General features: G+C 44.7%; 1 protein-coding gene across 5 annotated transcripts; it reads left to right on the top strand.

Moving 5' to 3' along the window:
* Positions 1-18,011: 18,011 nt before the first annotated feature.
* Positions 18,012-22,290, top strand: Zfp688 (zinc finger protein 688). 5 transcript variants are annotated; one of them, XM_006508180.4, is made up of 3 exons: positions 18,012-19,444; positions 19,735-19,848; positions 20,504-21,234. In XM_006508180.4, exons 1-3 carry the CDS (start codon positions 19,249-19,251, stop codon positions 20,584-20,586), a joined length of 393 nt encoding a protein of 130 aa, XP_006508243.1. In that variant the 5' UTR covers positions 18,012-19,248; the 3' UTR covers positions 20,587-21,234. The 5 variants fall into 5 exon arrangements, with proteins under 5 accessions (XP_006508243.1, XP_006508242.1, XP_017167774.1 ...); XM_017312285.2 differs by lacking the exon at positions 20,504-21,234 and adding an exon at positions 21,612-22,290 and having other exon boundaries at positions 19,181-19,604; XM_011241892.3 differs by lacking the exon at positions 20,504-21,234 and adding an exon at positions 21,612-22,290 and having other exon boundaries at positions 19,181-19,630.
* Positions 22,291-23,061: the final 771 nt, after the last annotated feature.

Genomic DNA, 23,061 nt, shown 5'->3' with positions numbered 1-23,061 from the left:
TCTGGGCTGCTCTTAACTCCAATTGGCCAGCCCTCAGGATCATGAGGCTTCCCCATTCACCTTCTCCCCCTCATGGTTCTCCTCTGACCTGCCAAGCCGTCTATGTCTCTTCTGCCCAACTATTGGCTGTTGGCATCTTTATACACCAATCAGAAATAACTTGGGAGCAAAGTCATATAGTACCACTTGAGTCTATGTAAGAACTCTCTGAGTAAGAATTCAAACAGATATTGGGGAATCAGTATTAACATTAGAATATCAGCAGCATCAGGCCAGCCCACTATACTCTTCTAGATTTTTTGAGAGTCCTCTTGTACACATTTACTCTGGCCTATAAACATACTAAAATCTGTCTTTAAAACATTGTTTTTTGGTTTTTAAAGAGTTATCCATTTAGTTTCTGATTATTTCTTATCCAACAGTGCATTCTGTTTTCCACATGCTACATTCACTTATGCACTGTGGTCTGCAGCCAACTGTAGTAGTTGTAGGCATGAATTTTTTGCAACCTACTTTTAATGAACGTTCAACCTCTTCTCTTGTCCACTACTCACCAGAGGTAGTGGGAGAGAAAAGTTATTAGGATGTGGGGGGACCTGTTTAACAATAGTTCTTTGGGGGCGAGCTCAGTCTTCATTATCAGCAGTTCAGTCTCATAGCAAACACAAAATACAAACCAGCAGCTACGCTTCAGTCCTTTTGGCAGGCAAACACCATGCACAAACCAGCAGCAATAGTTCAATCCTGAAGAAACTGCATGGCTCCACAATTGGCCCAAGGCCGCTGAATGAGCAAGAAGTCACAGGAACCTTATAAGAAGTTCATTAGCAAGTTTCTCCCAATGGCTGTGCTACTACCAGCTGAGCTGAGCAATGCTGGGTAAGGTGAACCAATACATGTGTGCGGTTACTGAAGGATGGCAAGAAGTAAATCAAACCAGTGCTCTAGCTCCCAATGTCTGTGAGTCATAGTCAGACTCCTCCATCACGGGGCCTTTCGCGTGTCTGCTTTAGCAAATCGTCCTTTTACCTGTGTCCGCTTCAGGAAAACATCCTTTGACAAAAGGGACTTTCCAAACAAACCAGAAGTCTCCACTTTAAGGAGTAACACACCGATTGGGCTTTTTCTGTGTGCCATGCTCTGTTAAGCACAGCACATCTAATATTTGCAAGAACCCTAAGAAAAGCCAGGTACGGTGATGGACTTCTGTAATCCAGAAACTGCCAGCTACTTTGAGAGACAGAAGGAGGAGGACCATCAGTACAAAGCCAGCCTGGGCTATATAATAAAATTCTGGCCTCAAAGTGTGTGTGGCAGGGGGAGTGCTTAGGGGGAGGGACTAGTGATATGGGTCCTGGGTTCCATCCTCAGTTCTGGAAAAACTGAAACAAAAAGTACATTTAGGAAATATTCTTCTGTGCTGTCTCCACACCTCTGAGCGAAGAAGAAGAAGAAGAAGAAGAAGAAGAAGAAGAAGAAGAAGAAGAAGAAGAAGAAGAAGAAGAAGAAGAAGAAGAAGAAGAAGAAGAAAGCAAAAAGGCAAGGCTCTGCCCTCAGCCAGTCTCACACTTGAGCCTGTAACTTTGATTTTTTTCAAATCCTATATTTAATGGTGGGTTTTTGTTGTTGTTGTTGTTGTTGTTTTGTTTTTGTTTTTGTTTTTGGTTTTTCAAGACAGGATTTCTGTGTAGCCGTGGCTGTCCTGGAACTCACTTTGTAGACCAGGCTGGCCTCGAACTAAAAAATCCGCCTGCCTCTGCCTCCCAAGTGCTGGGATTAAAGGCGTGCACCACCATGCCCAGCTCTAATGGTGGTTCTTTTTTTTTTTTTTAAAGACTTTTTATTTATGTATGTATATATATATTTATGTATATATGTAAGTACACTGTAGCTGTCTTCAGACACACCAGAAGAGGGAGTCAGATCTTGTTACGGATGGTTGTGAGCCACCATGTGGTTGCTGGGATTTGAACTCTGGACCTTCGGAAGAGCAGTCGGGTGCTCTTACCCACTGAGCCATCTCACCAACCCCCTCTAATGGTGGTTCTTAACCACTTTAACCTCCCTGGTAACCCATCTCCCACGGCCCACCACCCACAAGAGTAGTGGGAAAGAAAAGATACAGGGGTGTGGCAGTGGAAGTGGACCGATTTAGAAAGGTTCTTTGGAGCAACTCCTATCTGTGTTGTCTGAGAATCTGCAGTTCAGTTCACAGGTTAACAGGTGGCAGCAGCACCATCCAGTTGCAAACACCCCACAGATACACCAGCAGTCCAGTTCGGTAGAGTCAGGATAGCAACAGTGACACAACTTAGCAGAGACAGCCAGGCCTCAGTCAGTAGGAAGGGCCAGCAGGAATTCCAGGAGAAGTTCTTGCCTGTGCCTCTCTCAGGGAATCCTCTCTCAGGGAAGTGAAGTCACGCCATCCATCGAGTTCTATTTATATCCGCCAAACATCATGTGTCCTCCATGTGCCTTGCCTCAGCACGTGCATGCAATCAGCCTGAGTCCCTGGAGTCCTGACAAATGCAGCTCAACTATAAAACATAAGTTGGATCAATACATGTGTGTTGTTAGCAAAGAATCCTTCATTGCGTGTCCTTTCACATGTTCACTTTAGCAGAACATCCTCTCTCCTGTATCTGCTTCAGTGAAACCTTCCTTCACAAGTCTGCCTTAGTCTTCCACTTCAGGAAAACACTCTCCTTCATGTGTTTGCCCCAGCAAAACACCATCCAACACAACTGACTCACCAAAGAACCCTTAAGTTTCAACCTCACCCACCTTTTTATTTTTGGCCATGCTTGGAATTAACCCAGTACCTTGTACAAGCCAGGCAGGCATTCTATACCTGAGACTCATCCTCAGCTCTGAATGAAGGGAGGCTATGACGACTATGTGACTTCAGCAAAAATAAGTTTCAGATCTTCCTAGCTTGCCAAGGGCGCTTGCAGCCACCTACGAGGGTGACTGGGCATTGGTAGAGGGCAAATAACTAGACATTTCAGGGATTTGGGGCATCGGGTTTAAACTGATTGTAAATCTAAAAGATCCCAAGTGCTGCTACATTCTGCAGGCACAGGGGACTGTGGATCAGGTGGCTGCAGCAAAGGGCCGACTCAGCAGATGTGGGTTGTTAAAACCTGCACATCCCAAAGAAAACTCATCCTTAAGACGAGTACTCAGCCTACTCCAGGGAGAGACTTGTAACTTTTTAGAATATTTTATGCAGGACTAAAGAGCTGGCTCAGTTGTTGAGAACACAGGCTGCTCTTTCAGAGGACCCAAGTTCAATTCACAGCACCCATGCGGTTACTCCCAACTGTCTGTAACCCCAGTTCCAGGGGACCTGATGCCCTCTGCTGGCCTCCTCAGGTACTGCATGTATATGGTACACAAACATACATGCAGACAAAACATACACATATAAAAATAATGAAATAATTTTGCTGGGCAGGGGTAGCTCGCATCTTTAATCCCAGCACTGTGGAGGCAGAGGCAGGTGGATCTCTGTGAGTTCAAGGCCAGCCTGGTTTACAGAGTGGGTCCAGGACAACCAGAGCTACACAGAGAAACCCTGTCTGAAAAAAAAAATGCAATGAGAACAGGTTTGTGTGTTGGATTCTTGGCTCATGCTGTGCTAACTTGACTGGCTAAACATATCCTAATGATACTCATTGCTCACAGGGGTCAGAGAGAGGGTACTGTGGTCTAAGAGGCTAACGGTCAACAACATGGGAACAGAGCCATGCCGCTGGTCGCTAAGTCATGGGCAGTTTGTACAAGTTGTCATAAATCAATTGTGGGAGAGTTAAGCACACCTTTGTTCTTTGTATGACTCACTGAAGAGGACACCTCAATGTCAATGTTTATGCTCTCCTCCCTGGATGCCGGGCCTTCTATGTGCCATTCCCTTTGTTAATTTTAAAGTGCATCTTTAAATTGGCTGGGGTGACATATGCCTGCAACCCCAGCACTTGGATCACAGAGACAGAAGATCCTGTTTTCAAAAGTAAAACCAAACCAAAGGACAGGAAAATAACTGAGAATAAAAATGAAGGAGCAGCAAGAGGAGGAAGATGATGATGAAGGAGGAGGAGAGGAGGAAGGAGGAGGAAAAAGAAGAGGAACAGGAGGAGGAAGAGGAAGAGGAGGAGGAAGAGGAAGAGGAGACAACGAAGAAGACTTAGCCTAGGCCAGTCTCAGGGTTGTGTTTGCAGCAACTTTGAAAGAGAACTTACTTGTAGAGGGCAGCTGTGCCCTTCCTGTATCTTTTGGAATCCCAGCACTTTGGAAGCTAAGGCAGGATCATATTCAGAAATTTTAGGTCAGTCTAGGTTAGATGATGAGTCTCTCTCTCTCTCTCTCTCTCTCACACACACACACACACACACACACACACACACACACACACACACGCAATGCACATGTACACGCAGGTCCGCCAAACCCATTTTTTTTTTCACCCTAGTAGTTGGTGTCTTATGCTCAGCATCTCTCTGAACTCCTGAGTATTGTCTCTGTGGGACTTATAAGGCAGAAGGAACCAAAACCTACATGCTTGTGCTGTTTGTTGTACCACGGAAAACAAAGGTGGTTTTGTTATTCCCAAATCTCTAAGCTCCCTGATAGGTTATTTCCCTGATAGGGATTTCTACTTAACAGATACAGAATCTGAAGCTCAGTGATACTAAACAAGCTGCTCAAGGCCGCATGCCTGGTTTCAAGTTCCATCTGGCCTCCTATCACCTGGACATTAGCACCGAGAGGGTGAGGATGCCCTCCAGGCATGAACACCTTCATTCCTGTTGCACACTCAGAGGTCTGTCCCCTTCATTCCTGTTGCACACTCAGAGGTCTGTCCCCTTCATTCCTGTTGCACACTCAGAGGTCTGTTGCACACTCAGAGGTCTGTTGCACATTCAGAGGTCTGTTGCACACTCAGAGGTCTGTCCCCTTCATTCCTGTTGCACACTCAGAGGTCTGTTGCACACTCAGAGGTCTGTTGCACACTCAGAGGTCTGTCCAGATTCCTCTGCCCTAAATTAAGCAGTTCATTAATGTCCTGTCCTTTTCTTTTTTGAGATGTAGTTAAAAAGAGTCCATGCTGGCTTTGAACTTATGATCCTTCTGCTTCATCCTCAGAGGTGCTGAGATTATTGATGTTAACCACCAAGTCCGGCTTGCCCCAATTTTGTAACCAGTTTCCAGCCACGTGCCTTTCAAAACTCTTACCATCCAGCCAAACCCTGGTTATGGTGGGGATGAGCACACCTGGCTATTCCTCCTCCTAAGCAAAGTGCCCAGTTAGGTGCTCCTGAAAGCTCTGCTCACTGAGATGTCCTTCCACCACCATCCTTCAGGAATATCCCAGAGAGTTGCCGTGCTGTAGCTGTCCACTTCAGGCGGTGCCTGCACAGTGTACACATGTGGCTGTCAGCCAAAGTCTAGACTTCCCTTCTGTCGCTAGCTCTTAGAATGTCCTCCATAAAGCCTGGGCTGGGAGCAAGAAGATAAAGTGGAGCAGTGGCAGAAAGTATGGGACTCTGGGCCACGTGTGTCTTACTTGTGCCTTCAGAACATGCTTGGGCCAGATCATATATTCACATGTACACTATTATTGGGTGTATGATGAGAACTGACCTTAGAGCTTCACATATGCTAGGCAGGCACTCTACTACTGATCTATATTCCCAGCATGTATTACTTCCACTTGATGATGTAGTCCTTTTTTGATCACTAAATGTGATGGTTTGATTACGCCCATGGGACGTAGCACTATTAAGAAGTGTGGCCTAGTTAGAGGAAGTGTGTCACTGTGTGTGTGTGGGGGGGGGCACTTTGAGGTCTCTATGCTCAAGCTCCATCCAGCCCAGCGTCATCCTCTTGGCTGCCTGCCGAAGACAGTCTCTTCCTGACTGCCTTCATATCAAGATATAGAACTCTCAGCTCCTTCTCCAGCACCATGATGATAATGGACTGAATCTCTGAAACTGTAAGCCAGCCTCAATTAAATGTTGTCCTTTATAAGAGTTGCCTTGGTCATGTTGTCTCTTCACAGCAATGAAACCCTAAATAAGACAGTAGTAATTGTAACCAAGACACCAACTCAATTGGCCCTAGCCCCATGACAGATAGTTTGGGTTGTATGGAACTCAGTGGCCTGTGGCCAAGCATTCAATTTCCACTAAGCCTTGACATCTGAGAGTGGTTTTTCAAAAGGAGAGTAATTTGCCAATGATAGGGGCTTGTTGCCAGATCCCAAGGGCCTACACTATAATTCACTTACAGAGGACAAATGAAGGCTCCACATAGCATCTTCATTTGGCCAAAACACCCTAGATACCATTGTATTTGCTGGATCATATGGCTCAAGTGGCAGAACAGCATGTACATCAGCACGGACCTGTTGCAGAGCCTTCTACTCTAGGTCCTGTAGAAGTTAAGAATATTCATCGTTCTTGCAGTTGAATACTCAGTGCCCATGTCAGGTGGCTCAGAGCTACCCATGACTCCTGTTCCAACACTTCTGGTCTCTTGGGCTCCCAAATACATATACACATACCTTTATACAGATACATAAGCATAATTAGAAACAAATAGAAGCACCTTTCCCTTCTCCTTAGTAGGCAGAACAGAGTAGTAGCCTGTCTTAAAGTCTGCTCATGAGCCTGTTGTTGCTTTGTATTTTGGATGGTTCTGTATTGCAGAAGATGCGAGTCTTGCTCAGGCCTCTTGTGGTTAAGTGCTGACAGGGGAAGGTAGTGGGTGCTTCAGGCTCTCTTCTTTGTTCTTTTTGGGTTACTTGCCAAGGTTTTCAGAAGAACTCCCTTCCTCACCTCTGAGCTTTATCAGTTTTGGTGGTATCCACAGCCTTTTGTTTCCTGTGGAAATATAAACAAATTTGCAAGCCCAATACAAAACATTTGCTGACTTCCATTCTGATGTCAACACATCTTTATAGTATATAGCCTGATTTAACGTCACAGTTTTTTTCTATAATTCAGTGTCTCTCAGCTGCTGTTACTCCATTAACATTCAGAAAATTTAGAGTTAACAGAACACTATTTAGTCTATCCCTGGGGGTGTGTCTTTATTCTTCATTTTTTTGTTTATAAGCATTTCTTTCTTTTTTTTTAAAAGATTTATTTATTGATTATATGTAAGTACACTGTAGCTGTCTTCAGACATTCTAGAAGAGGGAGTCAGATCTCGTTACGGATGGTTGTGAGCCACCATGTGGTTGCTGGGAATTGAACTCCGGACCTTCGGAAGAGCAGTCGGGTGCTCTTACCCACTGAGCCATCTCACCAGCCCATAAGCATTTCTTTTAAGGTACAATTAGATCTTTCTACAACTGCTTGTCCTGTGATTATGTGGTATATCTGTAATGTGTTTTATAATATGCAAAGAATCACTTCATCTTTCTTGAGATATATGCAGGGGCCCTGTCAGTCTAACTTGTACAGATATCCCCATAACAGCCACTACTTTCAGTAAATGTGTAATCACAGAATCAGCCTTCTCAGAACTCAAAGCAGTTGCCCTTTGAAACCCCAAGTGTGTATCAGTGGTATGGTATACAAACTGTAGTTTCCCAAATTCTGCAAAATGAAATACAATCATCTGACAGATTTCATGTCTTTTGGTGTCCCTAGGGTTACTTCCAGTGAGCAATGGAATTTGGTTATACAAAGAATGAGTAGGACATTTCCCAGCTTGTTGCCAGGTGATAGAAATTGTTTTCTTTAAACGTTTACTCTTTTTTTTAAAAAAAAAAGATTTATTTATTTCATGTATATGAGTATAGCTGTCTTCAGACACACCAGAAGAAGGCATCCGAACCCATTACAGATGGTTGTGAGCCACCATGTGGTTGCTGGGAATTAAACTCAGGACCTCTGGAAGAGCAGTCAGTGCTCTTAACCGCTGAGCCATCTCTCTAGCCCTAAACTTTCACTCTTTTTTTTTTTTTTTTTTTTTTTTCCGAGGCAGGGTTTCTCTGTGTAGCCCTGGCTGTCCTGGAACTCACTCTGTAGACCAGGTTGGCCTCGAACTCAGAAATCTGCCTGCCTCTGCCTCCCTAGTGCTGGGATTAAAGGCGTGCGCCACCACGCCCGGCAAACTTTCACTCTTAACGTGGTATTTTCATTGAAAATTTGAGGCTTCTAACACATTCCCTATTAATAATTGGTCAATTTCTTAATTTCCCTGTTCCAATGGACCTGGCAAGCCTGAATGAGACCAAATATGAGACATACCAGATAGTTTCTGATTACCTGCCGCAGTTGCATGAACAGCAGGGTTAATCGGAATTATCTGGAGTAAATTCAGCTGTTTCTGTTTGTAAAACAGCTGTTTCTGCATATTGAGAGTCGGTAATTAAGGGATTCAGGAAAATCTCATAATGCCATAAGGATTGCATACAACCCTGGCTGTTGAACTGGAGTGTAAGGGCTCTGCACACTTTGGTTACTTTGATTTTAAGCCTGCCATTCCCAACTTATTTGAATCAGGGTAGAATGTGGGTACTTCAGGAATTGGCATTGCCTTTACTCTACGGAAGAGGCTTGCTTTTAGGATATTTGCTGTTAATTTCTCCCCAGTAGTTGCTACAATCTCTCTCCCTGTCTTCACTGATTACCCATAAGGAGATCATCTTGGCATTAGCGTAAGGTGCTATCATTTCTGGTGAGCCCGTTCCTGACGATTGACATAGTTCTATTCTTCCCTTTATAATTAAATCACAAACCTCTTCTATATAAGACTTTAACTTTTTCCTTTGTGTGATAAGAAATCCATTCTGACGTACAATGTTCCCTTTGTGTAATGGGCCCAGTAGAAGAATGAGTTGAAGGCAAAGTAACCATAATACAGTCCAGTTTAGGATCTATGTGATCCGTTTCTGCTAAAGTGAACTCTTTTTATGCTTCCTTTGTTAGCTGTCTTGGATTGTTTAAGTCTGAATTTCCTTGTAATGTTTGAAACAATTTATTTAATTCTTGAACAGTTAATCCAATAGTGGGCCATAGCCATTTAATATTTTCCTTTAATTTTTGAAAAACGTTAAGAGTCACAACTGATGAGTTCTGATCTGTATCTTTTTTAAAATTTTTATTTATATGAGTACACTGTCACTATCTTCAGACACCAGAAGAAGGAATCTGATCCCATTATAGATGATTGTGAACCACCATGTGGTTGCTAGGAATTGAACTCAGGACTTCTGGAAAAGCAGTCACTGCTCTTAACCACTGAGCCATTGCTTTGGCCTCTGATCTGTATCTTTTGTGGTTGAATTTTTATTGATTTATTTTATAACCTAGATAGTGGATAGAATCCCCTCTGTATTTTTCAGAAGTGATCTCTAAACCCCAACAAGGCAAAATTCTTTTTTTTCCCCACCAAACATTTTCTCTAAAGTATGTGTATCAGAATCAGCTACTAAAATTATCATCTACATGATGGTAAATAATGGTTTGAGGAAATTGCCTACGAATTATTTCTAGCAGTTGTTGCACAAAATATTGACATAGAGTTGGACTAGTTAACAATCCTTGTGGAAGAACTTTCCACTGATAACTTTTTACAGGTTGAAGATTGTTATACATAGGCACTGTGAAGGCAAATTTTTATCTTGTTCTTTCAAGGGAATAGTAAAAAAGCAGTCTTTAAAATCGATTACTATTATAGGCCATGCTTAGGTAATGAAGAAGGTAAAAGAATCCCAGGTTGTAATGGTCCCATTAGTTGGATTACTCTATTTATTGTTCTGACATCTGTTAACATTCTCTATTTCCCCAATTCCTTTTTTTAAAAGATTTATTTATTTTATGTATGTTGAGTACACTGTAGCTGTACAGATAGTTGTGAGCTTTCATGTGGTTGTTGTGAATTGAATTTTAGGACCTCTGCTCACTCTGGTCAACCCTGCTTGCTCCAATCAACTCTATTGGCTCAGTCCCTGCTCACTTCGGTCCAAAGATTTATTCATTATTATACATAAGTACACTGTAGCCGACTTAAGACACTCCAGAAGAGGGCATCAGATCTCATTATGGATGGTTGTGAGCCACCATGTGGTTGCTGGGATTTGAACTTAGGACCTTTGGAAGAGCAGTCAGTGCTCTTAACCGCTGAGCCATCTCGCCATCTCGACAGCCCCCTCCCGCCCCCTGCCTCTGGCTCTTGTACCAGCTGATCAAGTGCCTGTAATTTTTCTTTAGTTAAGGGCAACTGAACTAACCACACAGGCTTATTAGTCAACAATTTTAATTGTTTAATTGAAGGGCCACTGGAGTAATTTCAGCAGTGGGATATACATTTGGAAACTGAATCCCTGTTGGGTCTGTGGTGGGTCTGGTTGATGTTTTCAATACCTTCCCCAGAAGTGCCTTCCATCTCCACTCAATCTGAGTTCCCCACTGCTGTAATAAATCTCATCCCCATAAATGTATGGCTATGTCAGCCACATAAGGTCTTAACTTTCGTATTGGCCTTTTGGTCCCACACATTTAAGCCATCACACACTTTGTTTTATTAGAGATAACTTTCCAATTCCTAGAAACTGTGAATAAACCTTTTGAAGTGGCCATTCTCAATTCCAAGATTTCTGTGAAGCAATAGTTACATCAGCTCCTTTATCCACCAAACTTTCTACTTCGGTGTTATCCACTTGCAACTTTAGTTATGGCCTCTGATCACTAATTACTGCTTGCCAGAACATGTTTCGCAGTACTTCCAACCCTCCTGATAGTTCTACTAGAGCAGTTTTACCCTTGATGTAGGGAAAAAGTAGCTGCTGAGCAATCCTATCACCTGTGTTAAGTTGTATTTTTTAAGGTAACCTATTACTTTAATTTCTTCATTGAAATCTTCATCTATAATTCCTGGATGCTCAGTAAATCCTTGGGAAGTCAATCTGTTCCTTCCAAGGCTATTTCCTAAGAGCAAAGGACCATAAACTACATAACCGGTAGTTATTTTATAACACTGAATAAGAGATATAATGAGGCAGGTTCAAATTCACACCCTTGTGTCATTCAAGTCTGTGATTGGTGGCACTAAACTTTGAAATTCTTACAGGGATACTATTATTATTTTTGACTTAGTATTTTCTCTGATAGAGGTAGTTATAATGATTAGTAGATTGTTAGGGGGATAATACAGGGATTATGCTATGTCCATTTCTTTCTTTTAAATTTCCTTCTACAGTATGTGTGTGTGTGTTTGTGTGTGTGTGTGTGTGTGTGTGTGTGTGTGTCTGCGCGAGAGTGCATGTTATACATGTGGATCAGAGGTCAATTTATAAGAAACCAAGTTCTTCAATCATCATGAAGATTACAGAAATTTAATTCAGTCCATAGATTTGGTGGTAGGTGCATGGTTGTTTTTACTGTTTTGTTTTGAGATGGGTTTGCTATGTAACCTATGCTGGCCACGAACTCCTTTTGTAGCCCAGGCTAGCTTCAAGCTTGAGGTGTTTCCTCTTGCTTCAGCTTGTCAACTGCTAGAATACAGGCACCACCACTCCCATGCTTAACCATGTTGCCAGTTTCAATTTGCATTCTGGAACCATGAGTCAGACCTGATCTAAAACTGTATTGATCACCTGATCTTCATAAGCCCTACTCTAATTACAATGTCACAGTGAAGCTATGTCACCTTTTTTTTAAAAAGATTTATTTATTTATATGAGTACACTGTAGCTGCCTTCAGACACACCAGAAGAGGTCATCAGATGGTTGTGAGCCACCATGTGGGTGCTGGGAATTGAACTCAGGACCTCTGGAAGAGCAGTCAGTGCTCTTAACCACTGAGCCATCTCTCCAGCCCCGCTATGTCACCTTTTTAAAGAGATTATTTTTTACATGTGTGAGTGTTTGTTTGCATGTATGTATGTACACCATGTGTATGCGGGGTAGCTGGTTTCTGCTACTTTGTGGGTTCTTTTTTTCTTCTCTTCTTTTCCTCTTCACTCCTTTTTCCCCCTAGTTTCACCCTCTAACACTAGATAAAGGATAGAAGGGAAGGAGGAAGGGAGGGAGGAAGAGAGAGAGAACAAGAGAGAGGGAGGGGGAAAAGAGAAGTAGAGGCCAGCCATGAGCATGGGGTGGGGTGGGGAGAATGGGGAGAGACAACCTTTCTAAATAGGTCCACTTCCCCAGGCCCATATACTTTCTTTTCCATTACCTCAGTCTTACAAGCAGCTAAGAGGAAGGTCTGAAAGCTCTTCCTCCAAGGCCTCACCTTCTAATAGTGCCACTCCCCATGGGCCAAGCATGTACAAACCATCACATTCCACTCCAAGTCCCCATAGGCTTATTCAAACACACAAGACTATGAGGCAGGGCACACTTAGCCATAGCATAATGCAAAATACATTTAGTCCAACCTTAAAAGTCCCCATAGTCTCTCAATAATGTTTAAAAGTCCAAAGTTTAAAATCTCTTCTCACATTCATGCAATCTCTTAACTGTAATTTCTTATAAAATAAAAATAAAAAAGCAGATCACGTATTTCCAATATCACAGGATACACATTCTAAAACATCATACTGAGGAAATACTGGACCAAAGCAAGACAAAAACCAGCTGGGCAAACTCCAAACTCAGCATCTCCATGTCTGATGGCAAAGAGTTCTTCAGATAGATCTACAACTCCTTTCATCTTTGTTGACTGCAACAAACTTCTTTCTCCTGGGCTGGTTCCACTCCTTGTTGGCAGCTTTTCTCAGTAGGCATTCCATGGCTCTGACTTCTCTAACATCTAAAGGGCTCCAAGGGTACTTCAACTGTATAGTTTATTTTTCCAGTGTCTTGGATCCACACATGATCTCCTGGACTCCTCCTAAAGGCTGGAGTCACTTCTCTCCATCTCTGCTCTCTGTAGCACTCCAAGCTCAGGTTGATCCACTCAATTGCTGCTACTGCTCTTGGTGATAATCCCATGGTACTGGCATCTCCAATATGCTGGGGTTTTCTACTGCAACTTAGGCTTCACCAGTAGCCTCTCATAGGCTCTCTTCATGGTGCCAAGCCTCAACTTCTTTGCATGAGCCCTTCAGTCCTGTCCATCAACTGCAAATGAGGCTGCACCTTCTCCAATGGCCTTCCATGGCTTCTCACAGTACCAAGCCTCAGCTGGTCTCCACGGCCTCTTCATACCTTCAAACCATACTACCTGAGTGATTCTTACACATTACCAAGTCCAGCTGCAGCATGAGGTACAACCTTGACCATCTCTAAAACACTGCTTCTTTGTGCTCTCAGAAAACACTTCCTAGAAAATTTGACCTCACTGATGCTGGTCTCTTCCCAATCACCAGTAATTTCTTAGCTCCAGCTAACCAATATCAATTGTCTCAGTAACCCCTTGTATTCTTGACTGTAAAGGTATAGCCATGGAACCAAAGCTGTCAAGTTCTGCTGCTTGCTGGGGCTGGAACACGCCCCCTTGCTCTATTACATCATCACTAGCCTTTGATTTTCCAACTTCTTCACTGCCTAAGCTTCACTGCCTGGAACTTGCTCTGTAGACTAATCTTGAATTCAGAGATCTGTATGCCTCTGTCTCCTGAGTGCTGGAATTAAAGACTTGTTCCACCACCTGGACCTAAGCCTTTCTTTACCTTTTCAGAAGATATTTTAAGTTGCGTTGTAGTTCATTCCAGATATAGTCAAGTTGACAACTGAAAATAGCCATCACAATCCATCCCTTGTCAATCTGACACATAATCATATCTCCCTATGCCCAAGTGAAAACCATAACCAGGTCATAAATACACCTAACATGATTTAACCATCCCTTGTTCAACTGCAAACACACAAAAAAATAAGCTTAGCTATGTGGGTTCTTGCCCTGAGGTTACCACTCCCTTAATCTGTTTATCTGGTGGAGCTGATAGTTCAACATCTTGATCAGAAGGCACCCAGGAAGAGCCTTTGGCAGGCAGGCAGGAGGGAGCTCTCATTTCACACTGGCTGGAGCTTGAGCAGAGAGACCTAAAAGCCCACCCCCACAGTGACACACATCAATCAACAAGGCCACAACCACTCCAACAAGGCCACACCTCCTAATAGAGCCAGTCCCCATGGGTCAAGTCTATTCAAATCACCACACTTAACAATATCTTGTCTGGCTCAGCTCAGCTTCTCCTGGTTCAACTGTCACCAGCTGTCTTCTCTTCTACTCTGCAAGCTCAGTCCACTTTGAACTGTCTCCTGTTTTCACTCTGCTCAGTCTCTTCTCTTCTCTAGAAGAGAATCTGCCTAATCTTTTTTCCAGCACCACTGTCTTCTCTAATTCTACTCTCTGACCCTATTCCAATCCTACTCGATTTCTTTCAGCCTCTGCTAGCTTTTTTATATCCTCTGCTGTTCCCAGAAGTCCTAGAGAAAACCAACACTGAAGAGCATAGGGTTAACTGGGGATCCTTTAAAGGGCCAGGCACACAAAATAACTCACTCTACATCCCCCCCCATTTTTTTTTTAGCTAGTAATTATGAGTTTTGAAGCTGATTTTCCATTTTTTCCAATGTCCTTTCCAGGGTTCTCAGTTGTTTGATGTAATGTTTCCGTTGTTCTCTCAAGAGAATATCCACAACTGAGATAAGAACCTAACAGCAATACTTCTCTTTCCTGTAACTTGGTTGCCAGTTCCTGAATCTTTTATACTCCTGGACTATCTTATCTACTAGCATCTCGTGTTCTGGACTGCCTTACTGAAGTCTCACAATCTTTGCTCCCAGCTCTGTGAACCTTTGGCTTCCAGCCCCAACTTTGGCATGCAGGATGTGATATCAGCATAGTCTGTCTAAAAGTCCTACTCATAGGCCTGCTGTTGCTCTGCATTGCGAATGACTCTGATCTGTTATCTTTTAATTTTTTAATTAATTAATTAAAACACTTTACCTGCTGAGTTATTGTATGCTACGGCTTTCATTGCTGTAATGGGACGCCATGACCAAAGCAACTCTTATAAAGGACAACATGTAATTGGGCTGGCTTACTGGTTCTGAGGTTCAGTCCATTATCATTATGGCAGGAAGCATGGCAGTGTCCAGGTGGGCAGTGTCCATGGCACTGGAGGAGCTAAGAGTTGGACATCTTGTTCCAAAGGCAAACAGGAGAAGACTGTTTCTAGGCAACTAGGAAGAAGGTCTCAAAGTCCACCACACAGTGACTCGCTTCTTCTGACAAGGCCACACCTCCTAATAGTGCCACTCCATAGGCCAAGCATATTCAAACCACCACACTCATCTAATCATCCTCTCACCAATATCATAGCACATAGACTTGTTGCCAGTCCTGATAATCTAAGTTTGATCTCTGGAACCCACATGGTGGAAAGAGAAAACTGGCTCTTCCAAGGTGTCCTCTAACCACCATACGTTCATGACTACACAGGTATATACACACACATAAAATAAGTAAAAATGTAATCACTTGGAGGGGGGGGTTGTTAAACCACTTTTTTTCAGAGGCTTGGGGAAGGGCTTAAGAGATCTACAGGATTGGCTGTCCTCAGCAGGACAGATCTTTCAGTCCTCCTTATTGCTAAACACTAACTTTTGTTGGGGGAGGGGGCGCATGCTGCTTAGAATCGAACCCAGGATCTAGGCAAGTGCTCTGTCACTGAGCTACATACCTCCTCTCCCCTGCTTTTCCTTTCTTTCCCCATCTTTCACTCTCCCTGCTTTCCTGTTCTGTCCTTGTGCCCTCTCTGCAGGTTACGCTTAACTGACCATGCAGTCTTTGTTGAATCCTCTTGCCAACCTCAAGGCCTTTGCCAAGGCCCAACTCCACTCAGCTTTTAAAAATGACACACTATAATGGGGCATCCCTTCAATTCCAGTGTTCAGGAGGCTGAAGCAGATGGATCTCTGTGAGTTCAAGGCCACTCCAGCTTACATAGGAAGTTACAGATCAGCACCAGAGCTGTATACTATATAGTGAGACCCTGTCAGAAAAAAGTACAATTATTATTTGTAGATAACCTACTGTGCTAGAGAACACGAGAACTTGATTCTTGTGTGTGTGTGTGTGTGTGTGTGATGGTGTTCATGTGTGCTGTGCATACATACATGTGCACATGCATGTGGAGGCTGGAAGTTAACATTGTGGTATCTTTCTTCAGTTATTCCCCAACTTTATTATGTATAAATTTAAGCATTTGAAATAATAAACTTATTTATTTGCCTTTCCATAAACACCAACACTTCACTCCTTAGAAAATTCTTACAGCCAGAATTGGTGGCCCATGCCTTTAATCCCTGGCACCACAGACAGAGACAAAGGCAGGAAGATCTCTATGAGTCCAAGTTCATAGGGAGTCCTAGAACAGTCAGGGCTACATAGAAGTACATATGTGTAGTGTGATTTATTTTGTGTGCCGGCCCTTTAAAGGACCTTTTCCTTCAGTGTTGTCTCTTTGACTTTTGGGAACAGGAGGGCATACAAAGCCAGCAGAGATTGAGAGCTGGGTGTAGCACTGGGAAGAAGGTGAGAGCAGGGTCCAGAAAAGTAGGATTGTGAAGTGTTAAGTTTTTAAATAAATGCCAATGCCAGGTTCCTACCTGCCTCAATGGTTTATGTTCCTGAATGAAAGACACACAGCCTTCCCCCCAGCTATTGGCTATTGGCATCTTTATTTACCAATCAGAATTAACTGGGGGCAGGTTCCCACAAGCTAAGTGCAGACCCTCTGGTGCAAACTGTTTTGGGTATCCAATTAGCATTAGAATACAAGCAGCTACAGATTGGATTGGGTCAGAGAGTAGAGTTAGTGAAGACAGTTGGTGCAGGAAGGAAGAAGTTTGAATAAAAAAGAAATCCTTTTTCTTCCAAGCCCTTGCTTCTGGAATGACAACTCTGAGACTAATAATTTATTAATAAATGCCTTGGCCATAGCTTTGGCTCATATTAATTAACCCATTCAAACTATTCTGTGTCTTCCATATGCTTAGTTACCTCTTCTCAGCTTCATGCACCAAGTCCAGGGTAAATGTCCTCTTTATTCTAACCTGAGTTCAGCCACATGGCTGGTTTATGGCTGTCTCCTCAGCGTTCCTAGGCAAATCTCTCACAGCTCTTGCTAGTACCCAGAATCCTCTCTCTTCCTGCTAGTGTCCCACCTCCTATTCCCTTCCTCAGCTCATTGGCCATTGGCTTTTTTATCGACAGGTGATGCTTATAAGAGATTCTCTCTTCAGAGTAGGGGTAGAGAAGAGATTGAGTGGAGTGAAGGTAAATTGGGCTAGCAGAGTGAGAAGACAGTTGGTGACAGATGAGCCAGGAGAAGCTGTGTGAAGTCACATAGAGAAGATATTGTAAGGAGACAGAAGAACCCATAAAGAACTCACACAAAGCAATGAATAAAGAGAACAAAGAAAAAACCCATCTATATCTATAGATAGATATAGATATGCTACATATATGCTAAAACTCAATTTATTTATTTTTTTCTAAAAAATGGGGTTAAATTAATATATTTTCTTTCTGACCCAGCCTCATTCTGTAACCCAGACTGGCCTACAACTCTTCCCACCTGGGTCTTCTGAGTGCTGGGCTTACACAAGCCCTCCACTGCTGGCTCCACCTACATATTAATAAACTTGGCAAAAAATTACAATGCAATTTAAAACTTTCTCTCATTCCAGTTCCAACCTCAAAATCCGTCAAAGCTGTGGCTGACCCCTCCTTCTCCCTCCACCCTACGGCTGCTGTAAAATGATCCGACAGGAGCTGTCAAAATGGTGGCTCATGTCAGAAAGGCCACACCTCTCTACCTTCTCAGCCTGCAGCCTTCATGGAAGCTGTCCACGGTGGCACATCTCTTTTCCCATCTCAGCAGGAGTTGTCCCACAGGAGCGGTGGGTGACACCTTTCCTGCCTCAGCCTACAGCCTTGGTGAATTGAACACCACTGCAGGAGCTGTCCACCCCCTCTCTAGCCTCCCCACACAGCTCCACAGAGATGCTACCTCAATCAAAGCCATCTGTAGCCATGGGCCCAATGCAGGAAAAGGGGGTGGTGGAAAAAAGCCACCAATCCCTGAGTAGGAAAAACAACAACAACAACAACAACAACAAAACCCCACTTCTCTCTGAGCATGAAAACCCACCAACACTTGAACAGGGAAAAACAAAACAAAACAAAACAAAACAAAAAAAAACACCAAGCCCTGAGCTCCCCAAGATCAGGATTTGAAATCCCACCAATCTTTACTCTCTGCCCTGAAAAGCTCTACCCCCTAAGAAGTCCTATATAAGGTCTGCCCTCTGTTCACTTCCCTATTGTCTGCTCCAAGGAGCAGAGGGCAGCTTTCTCTGGATTCATCCCTCCACACATTGGACCCTCCAGCTTGTGGTTCCTGAGCCCCCATGTCTCAGAATACCCTTCCCTTAGGAGACTGTCCCACCTCTGGGCTGTGTGGTTCCTGGGCTTCCACGTCCCAGAATATGCTTTCATCCGAGCAGAAACACACTAAGCACACCCCTTAGCCTGTAACTTAAATATACAGACTAAGCGAGCAGAACCACCGGTTCAAGTATTCTGTCAACTTCTCTGAAGACACGAACTGAGTTTCTGAAATGCAATACTCAGGCTTTGCCAGGTTCTAGAGGCTAACCATCAGATTCCAGTTACATCAGCAGGACGCACACTGGGAGACTGGGGAGACACTATCTCAGGCACCAGGGATGCCCAGGTCCTCAGAACAGTTTCAGATGTCCCGCCATTCCGAAGCCAATTGCAACACTGCTGCTCCTTGCCGTTACAGCCAATCATCAGCCGTTGTAATTGCGCACAGAGGTCCATGAGGCAGCAGGTAGCGGGTATTTTTTGAAGGTCTCTCTTTCCTACACATAGAAACGAACACCAACATTCCTGAAGCGGTCATTGTATTTAAGGGCAAATGGGGCGCCGCGGGCAGTGGAAGTCCGAAGTTTGTTAAGCTGCAGAAAGGGCACCTCAGTGCCGTCAATGACAACTGAAGCTAGGCGGTCTCCATGTTTTCTGAAGACATCTTTCGGTTCCCTTCACACCTTCGTGTCTTTGTGTGAGCAGCTGTGGAGTAAACACTATTGCTCTGCATTCCCTTGCGGCCAGTAAGGCTGCCGCGTTCGTTCCGCACGCGTTGCTAGCAACTGTGACCAAGGGGCGTGCCAAGGGCGTGGTTTCCCGCGGTTGCGGAGGCCGGAAGCGGAAGGCTAGGGCAGCCAAGCCGCTGCCTGGGCAGGATCCCCGATGGCGCCACCCCCGGCCTCACTGCTGGTTCCGATGCCTGGGGAGATCTGGCCCGGTTTCAGGAAGCCTGAGCTTGTGAGCTTCGCGGACGTGGCCGTGTACTTCTCCCCGCAGGAGTGGGGGTGTCTGCGGCCCGCGCAGAGAACCCTGTATCGGGAGGTGATGCGCGAGACCTACGGCCTCCTGGGCGCGCTCGGTGAGGCCCCGAGTCAGAGCCCCGCCCCCATCCTCCTGGGGGTTCACCGGGGAGTTGCAGTAGACCGATCAAGTGGATTATGAGCCCTCATCCCGCACTTTTCCACCAGCAGCATCAGTCACCTTCCATTCTCAGGGCTTCCTCGGGAGTCTCCATTCAGGCAAGAGCATCGCAAACCCTGTCCAGGTTAATGTGTGCATAAGTTCCGAGGAGGTGCCCTCACCCTAGTGGGATGCTATCTGCCCCGGCCAGCCTCTCAGGCCAGCACTGTGACCCCTGTTCTCTCTCAGGGTTCCCGGGCCCCAAACCAGCCCTCATCTCTTGGATGGAACAGGGGAGTGAGGCTTGGAGCCCCGCCGCCCAGGATCCTGAGGAGGGGGAAAGCCTGGGAGGAGCTCCGAGAGGTGAGGGATTGTCCCAAGTCCTCCTGAAACCTTGTTTGTCCGGGGGTTTCTTCTCTAGTAAACCTTTCTTTCAGATTCCCCATTCCAGCATCCCTACAGATTAGAGCCTACATGTTCAGATACTAAAGAAAAGAAAGCCTATCTACTCCAGAGTTTTGGAAATTCAGGAGAGCTGTCCTATTAAAAACAGTAGGGGGGCTGGAGAGATGGCCCATGAGTCAAGAGCACCTACTGTTCTTCCTAAGTACCAGCGTTCAATTCCCAGCACCCACACGGCAGCTTACAGCTGTCTGTAACTCCAGTTCCAGGGGACCTGACACCCTCACACAGAACCAAATGTAGGCAAAACACCAATGTATATAAAAACAAATAAATACATCTTAAAAAAAAAAACAGAGTAGGAGAATCTAGAACTCAAAGAATGTTTATGTTTCCAGATGTTTGTTAAAATAACACTCATTTCCCCTTTTTAAAACTAACTAAGGCTGGTCATTGTGGCACACACCTTTAATCTCAGTACCCCGGGGGGACAGAGGCAGGGGGATTTGAGGCCAATTGAGACAACATACTGTGAGACCTTGTCTCAGCTCACCACCCCTACCCTCCAAAAATCCCTAAAATGCCCCTAAAAATAGAACTTGTCTGCCTATCATAGTTCTTGAACAAGGCAAAGTGGTACACAAGAAAAGTGTCTGCCTGGATAATGACAGCTTGGCTCGTCTCCCATCTCTACCCTGAGTGGAAGAACCCTGAAGCAAATATGGTGCCTCATCTATCAAAGAACCGCTGCACCAAAACCAACTACAAAATACACCAGTAAATACTGTTTATTGAGCATTTACTAAGTGACCAATAAGCATGTATGTATTTAATCCAACAATCCTGGAAGTCAGGGGACCGTTACTTTTTCCCATTTGACACAGGAGGAAGGGGATTTTAACTGACTTTCAACAACTCCGTGTTAGCCACCGGGCTATGCTTTGGTGCTGCCTGGGTAACAGCTAGAGTGGTCAGTGCAGACGTGTTAGGTTTTACTGAAACTTTTTTCCTAAGATTTATCTTTATTATTTTTCATTCTGTGTCAGTGTATGGGTCTCCATAAGTGCAGCTGCCCAGGGAGACCGGAGTCATGAGCGTCCCTGATGCTGAAGTTACAGTGGTTGTAAGCTGCCCCATGTGGGTTTGGGGAAGTAAACTCAGGCCCTGTGGAAGGACAGCAAGTGCTCCTAACCACTGAGCCATCCCAGCCCCGGGTTTGTTTTATTTTTGTTGTGTTGATTGTTTTCATTTTTAAGACAGGTAGCTCTGGCTGGCCTGGAACTCAGCATTTAGACCGGGTTGTCTCCAAACCCACAGAAACCTACCTGCCTTTCCTCTGAAGTGCTAGGGTTAAAGGTGAGCAACGATCACACCCTACTATCCTGTTTTTGAGACAGGATCTCACTATGTAGGCCATGCTGGCCTCAAACTTATGGCTATCTTCCAGCCTCACCTTTTCCAAATGCAGGGATTACAGCTACTTCCCTGGCGGGACAAATGGGGCTTTTTAATTTGGTTTGGTTTGGTTTGGTTTTTGTTTTTTTGAGATAGATTTCTCTACGTATTCTTGGCTGTTTTGGAATTTGCTCTGTAGACCAGGCTGGCTTTAGGACTCGCAGAGATCCTGCCTGCCTCTGCCCCTGAAGTGTTGGGATTAAAGGTATGAGCCACCACTGCCCAGTGACAAATGAGTTTTTAAAATGCAATTAATTTCTGTTTCCCAGGAGACATTCCAAATGAGACAGAGTGGGGCTGCAAGGAAGGAGGAGAGAGACCGGCAGAGGCTCCTGCTCAGTTGCAACCTAAAGAGGTGGTTGAACATAAGACTTATTCCATGGCTACCAAGTCCTCTGCAGGGGCACAGCCACCTACCAAAGCTGCCCCAGACCAGATAGCAGGTGTGCAGCTTCCTGTCCAGGTACCAAACACCGATATTCAGGCCAGCCAGCGACGTCATGTGTGTGTGGACTGTGGACGCCGGTTTACCTATCCATCTTTGCTGGTCAGCCACCGGCGCATGCACTCTGGTGAGCGACCCTTCCCCTGCCCAGAGTGTGGTGTACGCTTCAAGAGGAAGTTCGCAGTGAAAGCACACCAATGGATCCACCGTTCCTGCTCAGGGGGTCGCCGCGGCCGAAGGCCTGGGATCAGGGCTGTGCCTGGAGCCCCAGTCCGAGGTGACCGGGATCCACCAGTGCTCTTTCGGCACTATCCAGACATTTTTGAGGAGTGTGGGTGAGTTGAATGGCCGCCTCCGTCTGGAGGTCCGGAGCCTGGAGTTGAACATGAACTTGGCAACTGAGACAAATGAGTCAAGACTTCTTGAGGATCTCTTGTAAACTTGTAAAAAAAAATTTGCCTGTAAAGATTCATACAGATTAAACCTGACACCTCCCCTCCCCAGTGTTTTGTGTTAAGAAAAAGGCGGGGGAGGGCTGGGCTGGGGATGTAAGTTGGTACAGTACTGGGTTAGGCTGGGGATGTAAGTTGGTACAGTACTGTTTTAGTCAGAGTTCTCAAGAGGAACAGAGCCGAGAGGATGACTCTGCACGCTCACACATATGGTATAGAACAGGTAAACGGCAAAGGAACAGGCAAGAGGAAGAAATAACTTTTGACATTGCCTTTTTCTTCTGGTTCCTACCAAAAGGGGCTGCACACAGTGAAGGTCACTGTGAAAATAACTTTTATTTCTCTTGTAGTAAATGTTGTTTGGAGGCTTGCTGCCTCTGTGCTAACTGAGGTCTAGTCCAGGATGCATCTAGCCTCTGTACAATCTAATCTAGTCCTAGAATGTTTTCAGCCTCTGAGACTTACTGCTGAATAAGCTCACCCTTTCTAGCTCTTTCTGGGCTCTGGCTGGCTGGTTCAACTCAGCTGTTCTGGCTCCTTTCTGAGCTGACTGTTGGAAGTTCTGGCCCAGTTCCACCTCCCAGCCCCATGGTCCCAGAAATAAGACTCAGACTCAAATTAAATTTACAAACACCTTGGTCATCTAGCCAGGCTCTACTCTGACAAGATCATATCTAAAGATAGCCATTTATTTTAACCTACATTTTGCCACATGGCTGGTTCCCTGCACTCAGATTCCATTCGTCCATCTCCTCACGTCTTTTCTGGCTCCTCCCGCCTCCTTCTCTCCCAGAATTCTTTCCCTTCCCCATATCCCACTCT

This window comes from Mus musculus, chromosome 7, assembly GCF_000001635.26.
Source record: "Mus musculus strain C57BL/6J chromosome 7, GRCm38.p6 C57BL/6J".
Taxonomy (NCBI): domain Eukaryota; kingdom Metazoa; phylum Chordata; class Mammalia; order Rodentia; family Muridae; genus Mus; species Mus musculus.
This window is presented reverse-complemented; position numbering and strand designations above follow the sequence as displayed.

Coding starts and splice junctions, on each gene's coding strand:
- Zfp688 (NM_026999.4), top strand. CDS start 19,249: ATGGCGCCACCCCCGGCCTCACTGCTGGTTCCGATGCCTGGGGAGATC. Junction 19,445..19,734: donor CGGCCTCCTGGGCGCGCTCG/GTGAGGCCCCGA, acceptor GTTCTCTCTCAG/GGTTCCCGGGCCCCAAACCA. Junction 19,849..21,611: donor CCTGGGAGGAGCTCCGAGAG/GTGAGGGATTGT, acceptor TCTGTTTCCCAG/GAGACATTCCAAATGAGACA.